The 21,644-nt window shown below is 26.7% G+C and overlaps 1 protein-coding gene across 1 annotated transcript in view; it reads left to right on the forward strand.

Annotated features, from left to right (window-relative positions):
* Positions 1 to 21,644, forward strand: part of LOC107453748 (TOG array regulator of axonemal microtubules protein 1) — an 81,922-nt gene that overhangs the window by 52,034 nt on the left and 8,244 nt on the right. The window contains exons 6-8 of the mRNA XM_016070678.4: positions 18,783 to 19,030; positions 19,458 to 19,639; positions 20,568 to 20,937. Coding sequence (XP_015926164.4) covers positions 18,783 to 19,030; positions 19,458 to 19,639; positions 20,568 to 20,937 — 800 coding nt within the window. The remainder of the gene's footprint in view (positions 1 to 18,782; positions 19,031 to 19,457; positions 19,640 to 20,567; positions 20,938 to 21,644) is intronic.

A 21,644-nucleotide genomic window follows, 5' to 3' on the forward strand; every position in this document is an offset into this window, starting at 1 on the left:
GTACTCTATTTTCTGTAGAAAAACTTTTTTTATACCTGTATGCTGTTAATGTTCAACAGAACTTATTGCTAAGTATGTTTATTTGATGTCGGATATTTTTAAAATTAGTCACTTAAAAATTGTTTACGTTAAATTGTCTGCTCTAAATCTGTTACCGCTAGAATCTGCTAACTTAATGTTACCGCATTTTAAAAGCATCATAAAGGCGCTTGAAGTCTCAATTTTGGATCACGTATTCTTTGCAAAATTATTAGATCATCGAGATCGAATTTGCTGAAATATAATTCTTTTGCTTCTACGTCTTTTACTCAACTTAGATTTATTATTTGTTTATATATTTTATTGTAACTGTGATATAATTTTGTTTTGTTTACCTGGCAACTTCGATGCATACTTAGTTTGTTTATGTTCTACATTGCTTAGTGTCTGTCTTTACGTTAAGTACGAAATATATAGTTTAAGAATTGAAAAAGTTGTGAAAGAATCATTGTGAAAGAATATAGAATGTGTCAACTAAGAGAATTGATACTTGGCAGGCTTGGTTTACTCGAAATAGAATGGAAAGAACAGCTTCTAATGTAAACAAAGGCATGTTTCAACAACCAGTCAGGATCGAGATACCCACACTACATTACTTGTAGCTATCCCATTGACCGTAAAACTAAACAACTCGTTTTTATCAACATAGAAGCCTTAAATTTGATCCATGTGTTCCTTATGGGAAAATTTAAAAAAAAGATTCATATACGTATATATATTTTTTAATTATCGGGGTAATTAGCCTAATAGACAGTAATGCTGACTAACATGTTTTTACCAAGACCAGACGCAAAAAGAAAAAAAACTATAAAGATAAAGTTAAGTGTTATGAATTACTTGAATTTATAAAACTGAGAAAGTAATATGTTCTTTATCTGCTGTAATCTCCAATATGTACTGGGCAAACACTATATTTTGAAATATTTTTTTTTTATTTGAGCAGCTACCATATTAATATGAAAATAGTTTTATGCTATTTTTTGATTTATCTAATATGTATAATTCTCTTACGTGGCTCCCAAATTTTGGCTGTATTTCTTTTCCGCCGGTGGCAACGTTTGCTTTGTTTTGTTTACGTTACTATTTCTCTTACACGGCGAATCGACCAATGATTGCCGCTGAAAATGTCACATACCAAATCTAGCTGAGGTGGCTCAACATACAGCGCTTTTAAAAACGGAAACTGAAATAACCAGAGAGCATCAGCTGCGGCAATCTCATACTATTAAGCTAGGCAGAAGTGAGTAGTCTTTGTTGATAGATCTCTATTTTAGTATTTTGTCGAAAGCGCTTTTTTTTCACGAATTTATGTATTACGAATTTATTTGACGATTTTTGATTTATATCACGAATTATACTATAGCACATTTCTAATAGGTTTAACGAATTACATGTCATTTATTTGAATTCAAATTTATTTTAGTGACTTAGTATTTACTAAAAAGATGTAATTTTTTTTTAAAAAAAAGTTTTTATATGGATTTGAATGATTGTTTTGAATTCTTAGAATTTTGTGCATCTGCAATAGACCTACGTTAGTAGCGAGCGAAGCGAGCACTAGTAAGTGAAAAATTTGTGAACTTTGAAGTTTATTAAAACGAATATTTTTCAACGAATATTTCAATTATTTCACAGAAAGCGTTTTAATTTTACTTCAATTAATAAATAAAATTTTGAACTTAAAAAATTACTTTTTAGTTTATTTTTTTATTATTATTTTTATTTTTTTTCGATATATATATATATAGCGGTTATTTATAATGTTGGTCTTTTCAAAGATTAAGAATAGTTTTTTTCTTGTATTTTTTTTATCTTTATCGTATTTAGTTTTGGAAGTTGAATTCAAAAATTTTTATCCTTAAAAAGAATATTGGAATTTATTTTATCATTTTTTTATGATTAAAATTAATCCCTTTTCATTTAAATGGCAAAGCGTGAATCCTTTCAACAGTGTATCCAAAGCCCTACCCATTTTTTTCACCGGATCTTCTTGAGTTATTCATTGCATGTGCTTCTGTTTCAGACTAAATTTTCTAGACCAATGTCACCTAGAACCGGTCCTCATTCATTGATAATTGGCAAATGTTGCGTGTTTTGAACTGTTCGTGTCTGATTCTCTCTATTCAGCACGCACTTTAGGGAAGTGCATTATAAAAGGGTCCATTCCTGAACTTGGTGTTATGTGCTTTGACACTTCACTGTACTAATCTTTAATGGTGTTGAGATCAGCAATGAAAAATTTTTGACAGTCAATATTCATTCTCATTTCATTTTGAGTAAAAAAAAAGCAATAATAATTTTCAACATCCTGGGATTATTTTGCCTTTTTACAGTTATCAAAACAGACAGACATGGGGCTGTTTAAATATTACGCAAGTATAATTTTGGCAATTTTGGACCCTCCCTCACCCCTTGTCGTCAAAAATAAGCAAATAACAACCCTCTATATACTTATGTAAAAAAGTCCCTCGTTTTTCGTTTTAATGTAATGTTTCTCGTTATTGATATAATATTTGATTTTAGAATTAAATTCAAATAAAAGACATAATTTTGCACATAACGAAATTTATGCATTTTCATGCATTTTATAAAATTTTTTGTAGGTTATTTTGTAGATATTTTTTGTGTTTACTTCTCAAAAACTCTTTGAAGAAATTTTTTTCAACTTTTTATTTCCCCGAATTTAAATCCTAATTTTAAGCTTTTTTTAATATTGTAATTTTTGATACATTCTTTTTTTCCATTTAAAACAAATAAATTTAAAATAAAGGGATTTCATAGTGTTTTAAGTAATTCCTTCTACGCCAGCGAAAATAAGCAAATCACAACAACCCCCCCCCCTCCCATTAGCTGCTTACGTAGTATTTGAGTGGTTCTAAAAGAAATTTATGTAATAAAATGAAATTTGAAAAAATTTCATGAACATTTGATTGAATTTTAATGTACAAAGTTTAAATTGTAATGATTTGAAAGCGTTATTAAAAATGTGAAAATAATTAACTTTTTAAACGTCGAATAATTCGCCTGATTTTAGTTTATTTAGTTGGAAATGTCTATAAAAATATTATTACGTGGTATTTTATTTTAAACTCAGACTATTTTACTCTTTTTCAAATCGTATACATTTTCTTTGATATCCTCTTCTGAGTTTTTTGCTTTAAAACAGTGCTTTCTCATTTTTTAAATTTAGTTTAAAATTTATTTAACAACTTTTATTTAAACATTTTATACAAAACCAGATTTAACTAAAAAAATACTTAAACATTTTTTGTTAAAAATATTTAAAAATCAAAATTATTATGATAACTTAAAAAATATGTTGATTATAATAGAATCAATATAAAAATTAGAAAAAAAAAACAATAAGTGGAAATTTTCAGGTACTTATTAATTTATGTATTTATTTGAAGACATCTTGCTCAATTATTGAAATAGTAGTTGACTGGCAGGGATCGAACTCACGACCCCTTGAACATGGACCCAACGCCCTACCAACCAGGCTATCTCGGTCTGTGAAAATTAAATACAAAATATGAATGGCTATGGCTAAGAGATTTCTCAATATGCTCTTCATGTTTGAGCAATGTGTTTCTTACTTGGTTTTAAAAATTGATAAAATTTGGTTTAAAATGATTTTGACATCACAGCATATAAATAGTTAAAAAATAAACATGTTCATTCAAAACCGTATAAATAAAAAATATGATAATCGCTCAGTGATACTTTTAGGTGGTTTTAAGTACTTAAAAGAAAGTCAGCTTTTCTTAATAATTATTTTATTATTAATCTAACTGTTTTCAAAGCTGAAAAAAGAAAGTGCACAACTAAGATAGTATAATTTTATTATCATCATAGGATTCAGTTAAGGAAAAATATTAATTTTAATAAAAAAATAACATCGTCTTTTTTTCTTTTTAATGTATAAATCCAGGACAAATCTAAAGCTTTACCTGGATTTGTATACTACTTATATTATTATACTATTGGTGTTATATTATTTGGTGCACCACAAGTACTCAACTGAATTCGTCATTGTTTAGTAATAACTCATATTAGGTCGATATGAATTTAGTAGTACACAATATTAGCATAGTTATTAGATTAAACTTTTAGTTGAAAATTTCAAATTGTTAGGCAGTGAGTGTAAAACTACTTTTTTACAAAAATGTAAGCAATTTTTTTTTCAAAATAGATAAAAAAACAAACCATTTATGTAATTTTTTGTAAAATGAGTTTTTTTTATATACATTTATTAATTATTTAGAATTTAAGTCGATTCATCTCTTGAGTAATGAAAAAGTGTAAGTAATACATATATAGAATTGAATAAAAGCATAATAAAAAAAATTTTTTTACATCTTACTTCAATTAAAGTTTGAGTTACCGAGAGTTAACTTTGTAAAAATCAAATGTTACATGGGAACTTAATACCGTAAAATACGAAATATTTTGAAAGCAACTTCACTGGTTTTCGGCCATAGTTGATACAAAAAAATTTTAATTTTACACAGATTATGAAAATTTAATCATGTGAAAAAAAATTTTTAGGTCTGCTACATTATAAATAAATAATAAGTTAGTGCTGCTTACAATAAGTTCAATACTGTACATTGCTTTTTTTACTCCATAATATTTTATTTATATTCTTTTTTTTTTGTATTGGAATATTATAATAGCCTCTGTTATTTCAACCAAAAATACGAACTTCCTATTCTAATTAATCGCTGAGGAATTCGTCGAAACAATAGTCATACATGTATATTATAGAGAGAGAGTTAAACGATTATTTCTGCTATATTAAAGGAGATGTAAAGATAATAAATGTAACAAATTTATGCTTCATTCGTTATTGAAGAACACCGATTTAGAAAAGTTAATTGTAATCATTCATACAAAGTATTTAAAAAGGGTACTAAATTATAAATCCAATACTGTTTAAAAGTTATCGAGTAGCTCTCAGCAACAACTAATACATTTAATTTTTCACCATTGCTTTTTTGAGCTGTAAAAATGTTTCCCTGTATTGATAAGGTTCTAGCAGGGAAAGTTAATTCCCGTAGCTTCAGGCCAAAATTACATAAAAATTTTCGTGACTTACAGATGTCTCAAATTCTTGATTTTTACCGTTGTCTATATTGATTTTAAAGTCTTTATTTATGTCTGAGAAATACCTGGCGAGATTGATTTTTTTTCTGTTTAGTGTTTCGTTCATATTCTTTTTTTCTTACTACAGCCTGCTATTTTAACCTACTTCCGAACTTCCTAATTTTAATTAATATTGAAAATTTCATTAAAAAAGTATTATTTTACGTGTTTGTAATTTCCTAGAAAATACTCTACTATTATTAAAATCTTTTCAATATGAATATTTTATTAGATAATTTTAAAACATGTATTTTCAGTTATGCATCTTTACTCAACAAAATTTAGTGATTACATTTGATATATTAGACCGTGGTAGATGAGTTGCTAAACACTCTTTATATTTGTGATTTAATTTTTATAGGATTCAAGTTTGTGTGAGTAAAAAGAAAAGCTTAATTTTCTTAACAACCACTTTTTTTTATTACAAATTAAATCGAATTGAAAAAATAATAAAAATTTTATTTTTGATTTAAAATTTTTGACAAATATGTAATTTTACTTATAAATGTTTATTAATGATAAGAATAGTCAACAATCATTATTTTTTTAACAAAAATTATATTTTCTTTTTTTTCAACATAATGTATTTTAAATCTCCATTTTTTATTATTATCTTATTATTTCATAAAAACCGCTCTCCCACTATTTTGTCTAAATTTTGTCCTTAATGATCCTATGGGTTTAAGTAGATGTATAATTTATTAAAATACCGCGATCAATATGTTTTAATAAAAATATTGACCGTTATAAATCGTATAATTTATCTAGATCTTGGAAAACAAAAACAAAAAAATCTTCATATTTCAACTTTGCACGTGAGCTTAAAATTGTTCATCTTTTTATTCAAATAGGAAAACTACATTACTAATTAGGAATTCTCTTATAGTTTAAACGTTGTTTAAAATACCTTCTTATGCCATCTACGTGATTGTTTCTCATTCTTATTTTGAGGAGATAGTGTAATCTAAAAATAAAAAATGCGGACTTTGGGGAAGGCTGTGATTGTTACTGTATTCACTCATTACTGAATGCTGTTGTGTAATTATTTTGAACTTTTTTAAAAGGAAAATTTAATAATTGTCAACAAATCATATAATATATTTTTTTTAACAATTTGAGTGTTAAGTCAAAATGCAGTTTTCGGTTTAAAAGTTAATCTAGTTTAAACTTATCAGTTTTTAAATCTTTATTATCCATATTATTATAAAGGATTTTTTTATCTTAAGATCAAGCAAGTTATTATTCATATTAAATAGTCACTAATTTATTACAAATTTAAATGTAGGTGTGCAAAAATAATTAAATGAATTTTCTTTTAAAAAAAATAAAATTTTCTTAGAGCAGTGTTTCCCAATCTTATGACTTTTGTGTACCCTTTCTAAATTTTTCATGACGCTGAGTACCACTAATAAAAAAGTGAATGAATTTTTTACTATAAAAAATTGCACAAAAGTTACAAATCACAACTGGCTGTTGACAGCACTAATTATTAACTGTTAACTCTGCAAAAAATAGCCAATAGAAAAATACGTAATCGTAAATTTTCATGACTAGCTTTGTTTTTAAATAAAATTTTTTGAAATTTTCGTTTCTTGCAAGATATTTCGCATAAGAACGCGCACCCCAGCTAAACTGTTCCCGTACCCCTGGGGGTACGCGTACCACACTTTGGGAAACACTGTCTTAGAGAATCACGTTGACCTGGACTAGGGACAACCAGCCAAGAATAATAAATCACAAAGTTAGCAGTCAATCCTTAAAAAAAAAATTTTTTTGTGCGCTTTGAAATAAATCTTTCCTTAACCAATGCATTAATTATAGGCCCTAAAACAATCTTTATTCAAACTTTCTTTCCTTTCTTTCCTTCCAGACGCGGATACGTACATAGGTTAGTAAAACCCTTACCCGTATAATCCGCGTCTGGCAACTACTTCCAGCCAACCTCAATCAATTTAGAGTTTCAAAAGAAAGGAGGTTAAAATTTTGTTTACAAATATACAGAAATATAACTTTGTTTACAAATAGACAGAAATATTAATTATAGTTTAAACAATATATATATGACATATAGAAAGTGACAATAAATGAATTTTGGAAAGTAATCTTTATTCAAACTATGTATTAACTATAGACCAATTCGTTAACTGTGTACACATCTGCTTAATTTTGTTTGATGTCACTTAATGGCTATTTTTTAAATCGCCAACTTTGTTAACTATATTATTTCTGCTTGGAGACTTGCATTTGATTGTTGAAAAACATTTAAATTCCTCTAGATTTCAAAATAAACTAAGAATTTCTTTTATTTCCCATATTTTCATTGCAATTGTATGGGAAGTGACACCTAATAGTTAGTTTTAATTATAAACTGAAGAGATATTTGCACGAAATATGCAATGATAACTTGATTTGCACGCGAGAAAAGCAATTTTATTACAGTTGTTTGTTCTTTAATGTGTATAAAAATTGTTACACTGAAGCTTTTTCCTACCTGCCATATCATTAAAAGCCATTAAAGTTCTTTCTCACTTCTATATGAAAAAGGCGTTAAATCAAAATTTCCCATTTAATAGCACTTCATTTAATAGCACGCGTTTTTATATGAGAATATTAAAATCCTTCTGTACCCTCTTTCACATAAATAGTTTTTAAACTGTTAGAGTTAGTTCATTTGTTTTCCCGCATAGTAATGCCGCACGGAAGCAAGAAAAATGTTATTTTATTTATTTTATTACTATTGCCTGTATATTGTTAACGTCGTCATAGTTGTCGGGGCAACATAGTTTGTTTATTATTTTCACTATTCTGTTTTCCTTTAAAATGCCGACAGGTATAGATATTTTTAAATGAGTGTTAAATTATATTTTAAAATTTTTGGAAGTTTCTTTTAATCGTTGCTTATTGATTTCATGAGTATTGTCGTCCTTGAGAACTGTAAGTAAATGAAAAAGTTTTATAAATATTAATTCTGCTTTGCATGTGATGTACATTAATAATGCATAAATTATTTAAATTTATTATTAGGACAATTGGGGGTGAGAAAAAAATCTTCACATTTCAGATTTTAGTTTTGCAGAAAAATAATGAACCTGAAAATTTACGAAAACAGTATAAATTATTTATCAAAGCAAATTATGTTGTCTGTAATACGTTTATTAATGAAAAAAAATGATTAATTGTTTTATGAATACATATTATTGGGCTCTTCATGAATAAAATTAACCCCTTCAGACTGTAAGATGTAACAATTAATTTGTTGATGTAGTTAAAAAAAATTTTTTTTTAACTACAGTTAAAATATATGTATTTTTCTTTCAGTGGGCTGTTATAGAGTTATTGTTTTTATTATTTGTGCTATTATATTGTATTGTTGTATAAATTTCTTTCTTTAAAGTTATTATCTGCATTACTTGTGTAAGGAGAAAAAAAACCTATAGATTTTGATTCAATTGTTGTAATTTTGAAATCCTGTTTGTAAATTCTGAAACCATTATCTCGAATATAAAAATTTTCGATAGAAATAAGCCATGTGTGCTACGACCAACCATGTGAACAATAAGTATGTAACTTGGATAGGTGGGATTGAAAATTTACTAATACTTTAAAAAAAAATCCGAAAATTAGCGTTTTAAAAGTACCAATTATCTGGCCTCTAAAGTACTTCTAATGGAAGGAAATTTTAAAATGAAAAATTGTAATATTTTAACCAGGGTTGGCAGGTTTTTGACATGTGACAGTTTAAGCCATGGTTTAAACCGTCACGTCAAAAACCTCACTGTCAAAAATGTCGAAAATGTCAAAAACCTATATTTATATGTGAAATTTAATTAATACATAAAATTTATATATTTTTTAAAGGATAGTGTTTCTAAATATGTTCTAGAAAAAATAAATTTAAAATTTTGAAGAAACACTTATATTTTGAATAGTAACCAAAATCTTGTACTTTTGAAAACTCACATCTTTTGTAATATTATGTATTCATTTTCATGTGTTATTGAAAATCTGCAGTGATATTATTAAGAAATTTATTTATAACTAAATTTAGTGTACAGTATAGATTATACTAAAAATTAGACATTTTTAAAGATAAACATTAGCAGTTTTGTACATTAGACATCTTCTTTTAAAGAAAAATCTTTTTAATATTCTTTTAAATCTTCTTAATAACCTTTTTAACATAAGACAATACAATACAATGTCTTTCTGTTAAATACACAGAGTAGTTAGTGTCGATTTACAGTATATTCAGCCTATTCATTTACTATGCTGAAAATTTAGTTTATCCAAATACTTGTGAATTTAATTTTGCTGAATACGATATAGTTTTGTTGAATATCTAAATATTCAGCTGTTGAATAATTACTTCTTGCTTTCAAGATATGCATTATTTGTATTCTTAATACAAGTGGAGAAAAAAAAATTAAGAGATAAAAAATTTTTTAAAATGATAAGTGTAATAATTATAAATAAATATAATAAACAATATGAATTATATTTATCATTATTCATAAATATAACTACTTTTAAATTCAAATTAACATACTGGATAATAAAGATATTCGGTATAACATTAAAAAAAAAATTTTATACACTTGTATCTTATATCAAGTTTGTATTTATACAACATAACTTGTAAGTTCCTTATAAATATTAGTTATATGTTCCTTATATGTCAAAAATGCATAGTAATAGACTTTTAATTTTCTTAAGTATCAAAAAGAAAAAAAAATTTTTTTAAATATAAATATTTAAACAATTTTTGTGCAAAATTTTTCTGCACATGCATTTGAATATAAATTTTTGAGATTTTAAATCTGTTATTTTACCTTAATTTTAATTAAAAAATATTTTAAAACCTGCTGATTACCTATAGTATAATTAAATTTCAATATAATGCATGGCAACTGTTGGTAGTTTTGAAGTTTATATATTTTCTTGGCAAACTTCAGTTTTTGACATTTTTGACGGGTTTTTGACGGTTTAAACCAGTATTATACCCTTGTCATGTCAAAAACCACTTTTTGACGTCAAAAACCCAACCCTGATTTTAACGTAATTTAAATTTTAAAACTCTTTAACAAACATGTACTTAATTTTAAATGGATTCTCAATTTTACAGCTCATAAAATATTACGTAAAAGCTTTGATTCAGGATGGAAGATATTTTTTCTTCGAATTTGATTAATATATTTCTTTTTCTTTTCTTTCTTTTTTTCGAGTTACATTTTCGCCATTCAATGGTAAGAAAAGCTAACAAGATATGCTACCTACATCTTTTCTTCTTTTCGTGTTCATTATTTTTAGAGGACATTCATTTTTAAAAGGTTGACAATTTATGTGTACCAAAAATTTTCTTTTTTATTTTATATTCTTTTATTTGAGCATTGTTTCCAACCAATGGTTTTCGAAAATATTGTTATGATGGCTGAATTTAAAATAGCTAAAGCAAAAAAATTTATGAAATAGTAAACTGTTAGTAATTCGAAAAATTTAATTTACTTTTTCTTGATCATTATTTCATTTATACTCAGTTTCCATCTTTTATAAATTAAACATACGAAATCTGCCATTACATGGTCACGTGTTATCAATTTCACTGTGCATTATAAAGCTGGAGCTATGCATTTTTTAATCCAAAGCATGTTATTGAATGAGTATGAATGCTCTGGTTCTCTGAGTAGCCTCTTTTTTTTATAAGAATACTTTATAAGAGTACTTTTATAAGAACTTTATGAAAACATTAAGTATAAGAACATCTGAATCATTATGTTATTGGATGAGTATGAATGCTCTGGTTCTCTGAGTAGCTTCTTTTTTTTATAAGAATACTTTATAAGAGTACTTTTATAAGAGCTTTATGAAAACATTAAGTATAAGAACATCTGAATCATCTATAATTTTTTTCTTATTGTTTTTCTCAGAGACGCAATGGATATAAAACAAGAAGATCTAAGAGTTCTTTCTAGCTTTATTGGGTACAGAAAAGCTAACTGCGTTTTTCTGTGGTAGTTCTCTTAAATCTATATTTTTAACATTATTTTTTTTATTGATTTTTGATACGACAAAAGTATTTTTAACAGAAACTTCAAAACCTGATCTAAAACTGAAGCTTTCTGGTATTGAACCAAAATTTAGAATCTTTTTGTTCCAATGAATAGCCACAAAATGTTCCACTAAAAGGTGCTTTTTTTTATTTAACTTCCGCTTAACTGAATAAAAATTAGTTTTCTAAGTAATCTTCCTAATTAATTTTCCATTTATTTTCTTTAGGTTACCATTTCAGTTTTATAAATATTTGTACTAAGATGTTTTCTTTTATGAACTATTGTTCTGCTGAGAAAATAAATATTCTGTCAGATTTTATTTATTTTTATTTATTTACTTTTTACTTGTTACTTATAAGTGCTTAAGGGGATCTCCAATTTCTTTCGGGTTTAGAAAGATCTGTCAGAATAAAAAGCCGTTAATTTAGAAAAAATACGATTTAAGTTCTTTAAACTTGTGAAGCTCTTACTATTATTATTTTTTAAAGTATTAATCATTTCATTAAGTGTTCTTTATTGCTTTGAAAAGAAAGAAAAAAAACGTACTTATTATTACGTTTTTCGATTTCTTTTTTAAATCATCCATTTGTATTTTTTAAAGGTTTTCTTGTAAGAAAAGATATGCCTAGAACTCATTATCCCCTTAATTTGAAAATACATTCGAAATCAAAAAGAAAGCTAATAAACGTCAGGAATTAACGTTGATTTATATCTTTTATGCTTTTTATACGCAACCCTTGGATGATTCATGGACTATCCCCACTCTCATAGCCTAGAATAATCTGAAGACAATTTACATCATTTGCAAAAGAAAAACACTCATTTTAATAAAATGTGAGAAAATACCTTAACTATAATGTACGGAGTTAGGGGAGAGTCGGGTAGCCCCGCCCAGCGGGTACCCCCGCCCACTGTCAATTTCATATGTATAGAATATTTTTTCAAGTCAATGGGCCATCGGACATTAATTGTTATATTAAAAAAAGATTATTTTCAAAGTTTCAAGTATTTATGCAGCTGTTAACATGGTAAACAATAGTTTTGGAAATATGTTGAATACAGTAGTCATGAAATTAAGAAAAATTGGTTGAATGTTTCGATTAAACATCATTTTAATACTAAAAAAATAATTTTTTCTATACATACAGCATTAAAGTATGTAGTCTTAAGTTTAATTTGCACAAAGAAAGAAGTCTATATGTGAAAAATTGTTCGAGTAATTACAAATTTACAAAAAAATTGGATTTCGGGTATCCCCGCTCACATGAATGTCGGGTATCAACGACCAATTTTATGTCGTCGATAAATGTACGGTTGCAAAGATTATAATTTTATTGCTTCAAATTTGAATGTTATATGCATTTTTAACAACAAATATTGTTGTTATTAAATGACTGTTATTAAATGATGGAATTCACTGAAAGTATATAAATATGTAATAAATAAAATAATTTTGTGATAAAAATAATAAACGAGGTTTACCTATTGTCAATACATTGGTCATTTTCATTTACACCTGAAAAAACAGTAAAAAAACATAATTTTGTAACTGGGCGGGGCTACCCGACACATTTTGAAAAGAGCTGAAAAACATGTTTTCTTAAATTTCTATTTTTTTAAGTTAAACTATTCTTTTTTCGATTCATTCTTTTTGCATTATTTAATTAGATGATAAAACAATAGAAACATACAAAAATATTGATTATTACTCATTATTATGCAGAAATATAAGCAATACTCCTTAAGTGAGCGGGGCTACCCGACTCTCCCCTAAATGCTAAAAGAAATAAAGCTGTAGTGCCAATTTAAGAAGTCAAGAAAGTTATTGCTGAGGATTTATTTTAAATTATAATATTATGCAGGGGTCGCATTCCCCCTAAAATTCCTAAAACTATGCGCAAACCCTAAAATTCCTAAAAATCTGATAAAATTTTGTTGGTGTTCCTAAAAAATTAGAGTTATTGGCTAAATATAAATAAAAAAGCAATAATCTAAAATATAAGAATTTAACTACATTAATTAAACTGTTTTAATTTTGCCACACGGGAGTTCTGATCCTCAGAGAGGTTTTTCGATAAATAAAGCATTGCTTAATGTGAGTCACCATGAGAATACTATTATGTCTCTTAGACTAATCAAAGATACCATTCAAAATTATGGAGGAGTGTTGAAGATCACCACAACACTATTGAGGGCAGTAAAAGAATCGCACAAATCATATCAGGAATATATTAGCAAGATGATCATAATTAATTTGTTTTTCTCTAACTTCTAATATAAATTGCTGATTTGAAATCTAATAATATCACACAATACTTTTTCTTAATAAGGTAAGGTAAAGGGTAATAATAAAGTTTTGATTAAGAAGGTAAAAATTAAATAAAAATCAAATAAAAAAAGTATTCTATTTTAGAGAGGAAGGTCCTTTTTTTAAAAATTACTATAGAATCGAAATAGAATTTTAATTTATGGTAATAATTTTAATTAAATGTATGCAGATTATTTGTTCTGATTTTTCGAACTATATTTTTTAATACTTTTATTGTTTATATAAGCATCGCAGAGGATGAGAAAGGGAATTGTTTACAGTATATGTAACTTTAGCAATATTTTTGTCATGATTTCCTTCAATTTTATCTGATATCAAATTTTGAAACTTTTCTGTGTGCTTTAATAGTACATATAAGTATCAGAGATATGAGAATTTAAATTGTTCAAAGTATATACAATTTAAGACAGTATTATTTTTGTTAATATTTAAGTTGATACAGTTTTTATATGGTATATTTTTGGTTCATAAATGATTAAATCATTTTCTGTATACTTAATCTGATAAGGATAGGAAAGAAATGAAATTGTGAATTTTTTTAATATGTATATCGCTTATAATAATTTTAAGTTCGTAAAGTTTTAGTCAAATATTCCTTAATTTTTTATTTGGCGTTGCATTTTAATTTACGAATTGTTTTGGATTTAATAAAGTATATTTAATTTTTCCAAGTTGGTGTTAATTTATTTTTTCTCTTGATTTATTCTCACGTTTGCCTGTTCCTGAATTATGCACTTAATTTTTGATAGGTAATATGTTAAGTTGAAATTTCATTTTTACACTTTAGAGATTTCATTCTTCACTTAATAAATTTCAGAGCTTTATTTTATGGCTTCCAATTATTTATGATATGTATGGATGAATTATAATAATCTTCCGTTATGTAATAAACTACCGTGTGATCTGTTTTTATCCTAGCAAAATCATATATTACCCCTAAAATTTACCTAAAATTTTTTGAAAAAAGCTCCTAAAATTACCCTAAAATTTTAAAAAACTTTGCTGCTACCCCTGTATTATGCAATCATTTAAATTTTTCTCTCTATAAATACGTATATTATAAAATTATCTTTAGGTTTTTTTTTCTACCTTTGAATTTTTAAGATAAATTCATATTATTAGAATTAAAGCAAAAATAATTAACACTAAAAAGCTGCAGTGCCAGTTTGATATGTGATTTTTCCCCCCTAAAAGTTTTGATTTATGATCATAAATCTATTAATTAAATACATACAAATAAAATCATAAAATTAATATTTTTATGTTTCGAAACAACGTTTGGAAAGGTTTTGTATTAAATATTAAATAAGAGAGCTTTGATCTTTCAATTTTTAAAATGAATGCAATTAGAGGTTTTATAAGACTATTAGTCTAATTAATATTAAAGGCTTTACTTATTTGAAGAATTTCACAAGCTCTTTGGTTAGAACAACGCATTGAAAATCTCAGATTTATGATATATGATTAAAAATAAATGTTCACAAACTGGTTTAAAAGTACAATTTATTATTTACGAATCAGCGCAGTTCTGAAAAATAAAAATAAAATAATTTTGAAATATCTCTTTTAAGTTTACTTAAAGCTTTATGTAAATAGCAAAAATACGTTCATTTAAAAAACCATAAGCTCTGTTCATAATTATAACTTAATTTTCACTGTCACAAATGTTTCGATTTCACCGAAGTACTTAGTAAAAAAAGTAACTATGAGTTCTATAACATAGCGAATGATATTGAAAATTAAAAATCTAAAAATGAAAGTACTTACTGAGAGTTCAAACAATACTTTAAGTTTAAAAAAAATTTCCGATGTTTTTTTTATTTAAAAAAAAGTTATTTTTTTAAGGATTTATGATTGTTTTATTTTTATTTTTTTATTATTTCAAAATAACTTAAAGCACTTACTTTGCATTATATTTCGAAAGGTGATTATAATTGAATTTCATTACTTGAAAAAGAAAATCCTAAAGTTAGAGAGCACCAATAATAATACGTTTTGTGGACACGAACAAAATTACAGACCTTTAGAACACGAATTAAGAGTCGCTTAAAAAATGTATTCACGAACTAATTTCTATATAATTGAAATTTCTTTTGCACTGGGGAACCATTTTTTTTTTCTTCTGTTGCTTGAAATTTTTTTACCTGTTGTTGGATGCTTTTGTATCGCTGATTTCAAATATGTAATCGTTTTCTCTCTTAGAGCTACAGTTTTTTTAATGACATTTTTAGTATATTTTTTTGTCGAAATGAGCAAGGTTAGAAACGTTATATGTTACAGGAGGTCGAATAAATTTGTTACAACAAACTTCAATGGGAGTTGGGATGCACCATCAGGATTAAAACTACATTGGAACCCATGCGAGGAAATGTCGTCATGCATCGCTAAGGACGCTTCACTATTATGAACTGTTTCTCTGTGTGCTTCCGAACAGAACATAATAGGTAATAGACCCTAGCCGCGCATGACGACATTTCCATGCATGAGTTCCTATACAATTTTAATCCTGATGATGTGTCCTAACTCCCTTAGAAGTATGTCGCAACATTTATGTGATCCCCAGTTATATATAACGTTTTTAAACTTGTACGTTTCGACGAAAAATGTACGTTTTTAAAGACTAAAAATGTCATTAAAAAATCAGTAGCTTTAGAAGCAAAAGTAATTTCCAATTAGGCAAGATAATGTATTTGTATAAATGCTACAAAAAATTTTTTTCTTGGTGTTACAGTTTGTATGTACTGACGTTCCTCTATTACTTCAATAAAATAAAAAGGCTTTAAATCAAAGTAGCTCTATCCAACTCTTATGCCAACCAACAGTTATTTTCATTATATTTTTAATTTTATAACTTAAGAGTTTAAAACGACTTTGAAACACTTATAGATTATGTTAAAAATATATCTAGATATATGTTTATATTTGTATATGTCAAAAATATCTAAATAAAAATTTGTATTATGTGCCAAAATGTTTGTGATTAATTCAAACGAAATAAAGATAGATAGGGTAAACCAACCAGTGAAGGAACACACCCCAGTGAATGAACATTTCATATATATTTTTTAAAAATAAGATTTTAAAAGTTTTTACTTAGATTGACAGTAGCTTACTACCTAACAATGGGAAGTCATCTGACAATGCATTAGGTTACTTGGTCATATTGTCTTCTCTGGAAAAGTTTTTGAATTTGTTAGTATCTGTGCAACCCTTTGTTTCTTTGACAAAATTATAAGGTAATTATAAGGTTTGTAGTTATCGTTTAAAATGCAATAATTGTATGTAATAGTTTTATTTTTCTCACTGTGAAAAAGAGAATTCAAAATGTGGTTATTGAAATTACATTTTATTTATTTTAAGCATCATAGCGTAAGCAAGTACTGAGATTAGGGGGGGGGGGGCTTATTAATTGGATTACGAAACAATGAAAAACCAATGAATGAACTAGTGTTCCTTTACTGGGATTTTTCCAAATTAATGAAAATAAGAGAAAAATTTTAATTTTCTTGTACCTTTAATGATATTATACATCAAAATTAATCTAAAATTACAAAAAACAGCTTCTAACCTGTGAAGGAACAGGCACGTTTCTTCACTAGGAGTAGCTTTTCCAGTGAATGAACAGTATGTGTGAAATATGATTTTACATGGCTCTAAGATAATTAGTAGCTCTGCGATATAGACATAGAGGACACCTGAAATTCTGTTAAATGTTGTATGAATAATTCCTAAAATAATTTCATTCATTCAAAATGCTAATTTAATTGCTAATTTTAGGAAAAGAATTATAATTAATTTATTATTTATCTTTATAAATCTAGTGGTTAGTTACATCATACGATAAACAGCTTAATAAACTATATTTACTCATCGAAAACTAAATAAATATAGTAATAAAAACTTGAATAGAACATTTCTTTGCTGGCTTTTGTGTCAATAATTAACTAAATTATTATCCTAATGATATCTTTAACGTCATGACGGAAACGGGTACGAAAAATCAATTTAAAGACAATTATCCAGGTAAAAAACGGATGAAGCTTTTTTAAGCATCATCGACTGATAACTCAGCACAATGCAAAGCTAATTTCAAGAGGCGCTTCCCTTACAGAGAATAATATTCAAGAGTTGTTTAAAGAACTTTAGAAGAATCTTGAAGAGGAAGATAGCCCTGGCATCCTTTTAGAAAGTGATCGCATCTACAATGCGAAAACTAGAAGAAATTTCGAAGAAATATTTACATTGGCCAAATATTGGGGGAAAAGCGGAAGGTCAAATCAAAAGAAAAAGAAATAATCTACCTTTTGCATTAACTTCATAAAAATGGTGCGAATATAAAGAGACTGAAAGAGCTGAAAAAAGTTAAAGCAAGAAAGTATGATAAAAAGAATACTTAAAAAGATTTTTTTTGAAAAAGCTTTAAAAAATGAGGGGAAATAAAGTAAACAAAAAGTGAAAAAATAATAATAATAATAATAAAAACAACATCTTCGGTTTACACAATGATAAACATTCATGATTTAGAATCGACTATCAAACTGTGAGAAAGAAAATGAAAATTTTTTTATTTTTTATTCTGTATTCAACCTCACTTTCTTTCCCTTCGTGACTTAAGAAAGGAACATTTTCCACATTTTCTCTGGTTATATGTTATAATTCAAAGAAAAGTTTTGCTTTTAGATATTTGTATGGCCTATTAATTCCAAAAGAACATCGAAAATTCCCAAAATTAAGTGTTCATTAAACTGGAAGTGTTCATTAAGATTTGTGACTTAAGACAGGAACGTTTACCACATTTTCTCTGGTTATATGTTATAATTCAAAGAAAAGTTTTGCTTTTAGATATTTGTATGGCCTATTAATTCCAAAAGAACATCGAAAATTCCCAAAATTAAGTGTTCATTAAACTGGAAAATTTGTTGTTTATTCACTGGTAAGAACTGTTCCTTCACTTGGTTATCTTACTACTTATTATTTGAACCACCAAAAACTTAAAACAATATTATGTAAGTTCCCTAACCTTTTTTTTTACATAATTTGCATTTAATAACAAATATGTTGACACTGTCATTTAACTCAAATAACAAATTTTGTAATTTTTATGATTTTTTTAAAGAGAAGGTAAGCTTAAGTGTTCCATCACTGGTTAGTTTACCCTATTACACAAAAACTTGTATAATCATGAGATTTACTGAGTTTCTTTTTTATGATTCTATTTTTAGGAGGAAAATCTCCCCAAGTGGAACACCTATTGCAAAACAACCTATTCTAGTACGTTCGCCATCTCTCAGCAGTATAGGACAACTGCAAAATGATATAGGTTCTGGAAATCACATCATTTATGGAGCCTATTCCCCTCCCTGTAAAAACATGGGAAATATAGGATCTTATTTTCGACAAAGCCCTGGTGGTGTTGTCGTAGCACAACCCACTCCTGTACATTTAGATGATGTTAACGTTTTCGACGTTGGTAAGTTGTAGCTTCAAATTTTTTGGTCTTAATTTTTTTACATTCATTAATGTTTTAAAATTTCATTCACACATTAAATCGTTTAATATGTAAAAAAAATTGCATTTTAAAATAATAATTAGTTTTTTAAAATATTAATTAATATTTTAAAAGTAAAATTCTTGTGTAGAACATCAACTCTGACTCTCTTTTAGCTTTTAACATAATTTACTCATTTTAAAAAAAAATCCTTTGTTCATTTTCAAATCTTTAGAATAATCAGGAACCAAAAATCATATGTTAATTTAAACAGCTTCATAAATTAATTAAAACCAACTGAGAGTTGTTTCACTGATTTTCTCAAACGTGAATTTACAAATATATCAACACAATTTGAGCTTCTACACTGGTGTAATAATATTTTTACAATATTTACATTCACTTCTAGCTGTTCTCGAAGGATCTGGTAAATTACCAATCAACCCAGGCAATGATGGCTGGGAAATTCTGCATCCTAACAATAATAATAATGGAAAAGTGAGTGATGGCATGCCTGAGGTATACGAAATGCATATGGATGCTCCAGCTTCTTATGGAAGGAAGGTTGTTACTTCCCCTTTGAATTTAGTTGTAAGTATGATTTTTTTTTATTTATTCAAATGATTACCTTGTTGTAATTCAATGTTCTATCATAAACATAAATACATCATCAAAACATAAAACACACATTTTTATCATAAACGTAAAACATTCTGACACAGCCTTTTCAAAATCTTATGGTGTGCTAAATATTGTGTTAAAATTATTTGGGGTAGTTACAGCAAACAATACAGAGTTGTAACACATATGAAACTTGAATGATGCATTTTATTACAGACATTGTTTCATTGTTGGGATCTCTATCTCAAAAACTCTCCATTCTACTTTTTTTTAGATACTTACATTAGTAGATAATTAAAATTTCTACAATTTAGCACAATACTTTTTCTTTCACATTTTTCGAGATTTGAAAATTTAGTTTTGTAAAAGTAAAAAATTTTTGAATCTTAAAATTCAAAAATTAAGATATTAAAAAAAAATCTTATACTAAATTGTGAAAAATTTGATTTATTCTAATATAATTTACCGATATTTCGAATATTATAATTCAATTACTACTACAAAAAGGAGAAGATTTGTTTGTTCCACTTATTGCCAACTTTGTATTTTTTTCGGTAACTTCTTCAAAAATAACGTATTTCGGAAAATAATTTTAATATTACTTTACACAAAATAAAATTTCAAAAAAAAAAAAAAAAAAAACGATTTTTAATAAGTTTAGGTTCATGGCCTTCCTCAAGAGTCACTCCTAATAATTTTCAAAGAGTTTAAGAAAAACAACAACTTTATTTTTATATTCTATTTATTTATTTATTGTACATGCAAACCTCACTGTATATAGTGTTGTAACATGTCATAATGTACTCTATGTATTTTTTTGTTACTTTCTATTATTTTGCGTATTACATGTCTCAGTGTATTTCAATTTACTTAATACGTTTTTACCCCAACTTTTTAGGATAATGGTAACATATCAATAGCAAAAATAACACGAGAAAAGATGTTGAAACGACAGCAGGAGATCATGAAAGAGGCCGAAGAGAGAAGACTAAACAAAGAAAGAGAGCAACAGCTTCTTGAGCAGAAAATTCAGGAACAAGAGATTCAACAAAATTTAGAAAAGGAAATAATTACTGTGGAAGATATTCCCACACAAACTGACATTCAATCATCTGATCAAAAAGTTGTTGAAACTGTTGTTTGTAGCTGCAATGAGAATTCAAAACCCTTGCCAAAACCAGAGACACCCACAGAAACTATTCAAGTGCCAAGCAAACCATCTCCTGTTCTTCAACAAAGTAAAAGAATGGATTCTGCTCGAAATAAAGGTATATATGACTCAACAATGGGGCACATTAGATAATATATATTTAGCATCCTTCTATCGGAATAAAAATTAAAAATATATATTTGTGACTTGTATTACATTTTATTCATCGTTTAAAAATTAATTAATGATTTATCGTTTAGTTAAGACCAAACTAGTCTATGTAAATATTCTAATAAATCGAAAAGTATTTGGAAATATTTTACACTTTTAATAAGATTTCAATTTTAACTTCCTTTTTTATATTTCTCACAATTAAAAAAAATTATTGCAGCTGTGACTAATACAAAATATGTGACACAATTGTTTTTTCTTAGTTTAAGACGAATGCCTAAAAAATGCTTAAAATGTTTTTCGTTCTATAAAAGTAGGATTTTTACTTCAGGAATTCAATAATTTATTAAATATAGCTTAAAATGTTTTGATCCTGGTCACAATCAAAGATTCAATCATCTTATGACCGGTGCAAGCAAACACGATATTATCTACAAAGGGAACTCATCGTCATTCCAGACTCAGACGATTTTCCAAATAGCTATAGCTCTTAAATTTTATCTTGAGTCATATACTAGGTTATATTGCAAATTTTAACCGTTTTCTGATTGCCATAAGCCAAAATTTGCTGTTCTATTGCCAAAAGGAATTCATCAAACAAAATTTTGGCCACTTTCCAATTAGCCATAGTCAACAGATCATAGATTGGGCTCT

Source organism: Parasteatoda tepidariorum, chromosome 2 (genome assembly GCF_982258835.1).
Source record: "Parasteatoda tepidariorum strain Cologne lab strain chromosome 2, Ptep-v5.0, whole genome shotgun sequence".
NCBI classification, from domain to species: Eukaryota; Metazoa; Arthropoda; class Arachnida; order Araneae; family Theridiidae; genus Parasteatoda; species Parasteatoda tepidariorum.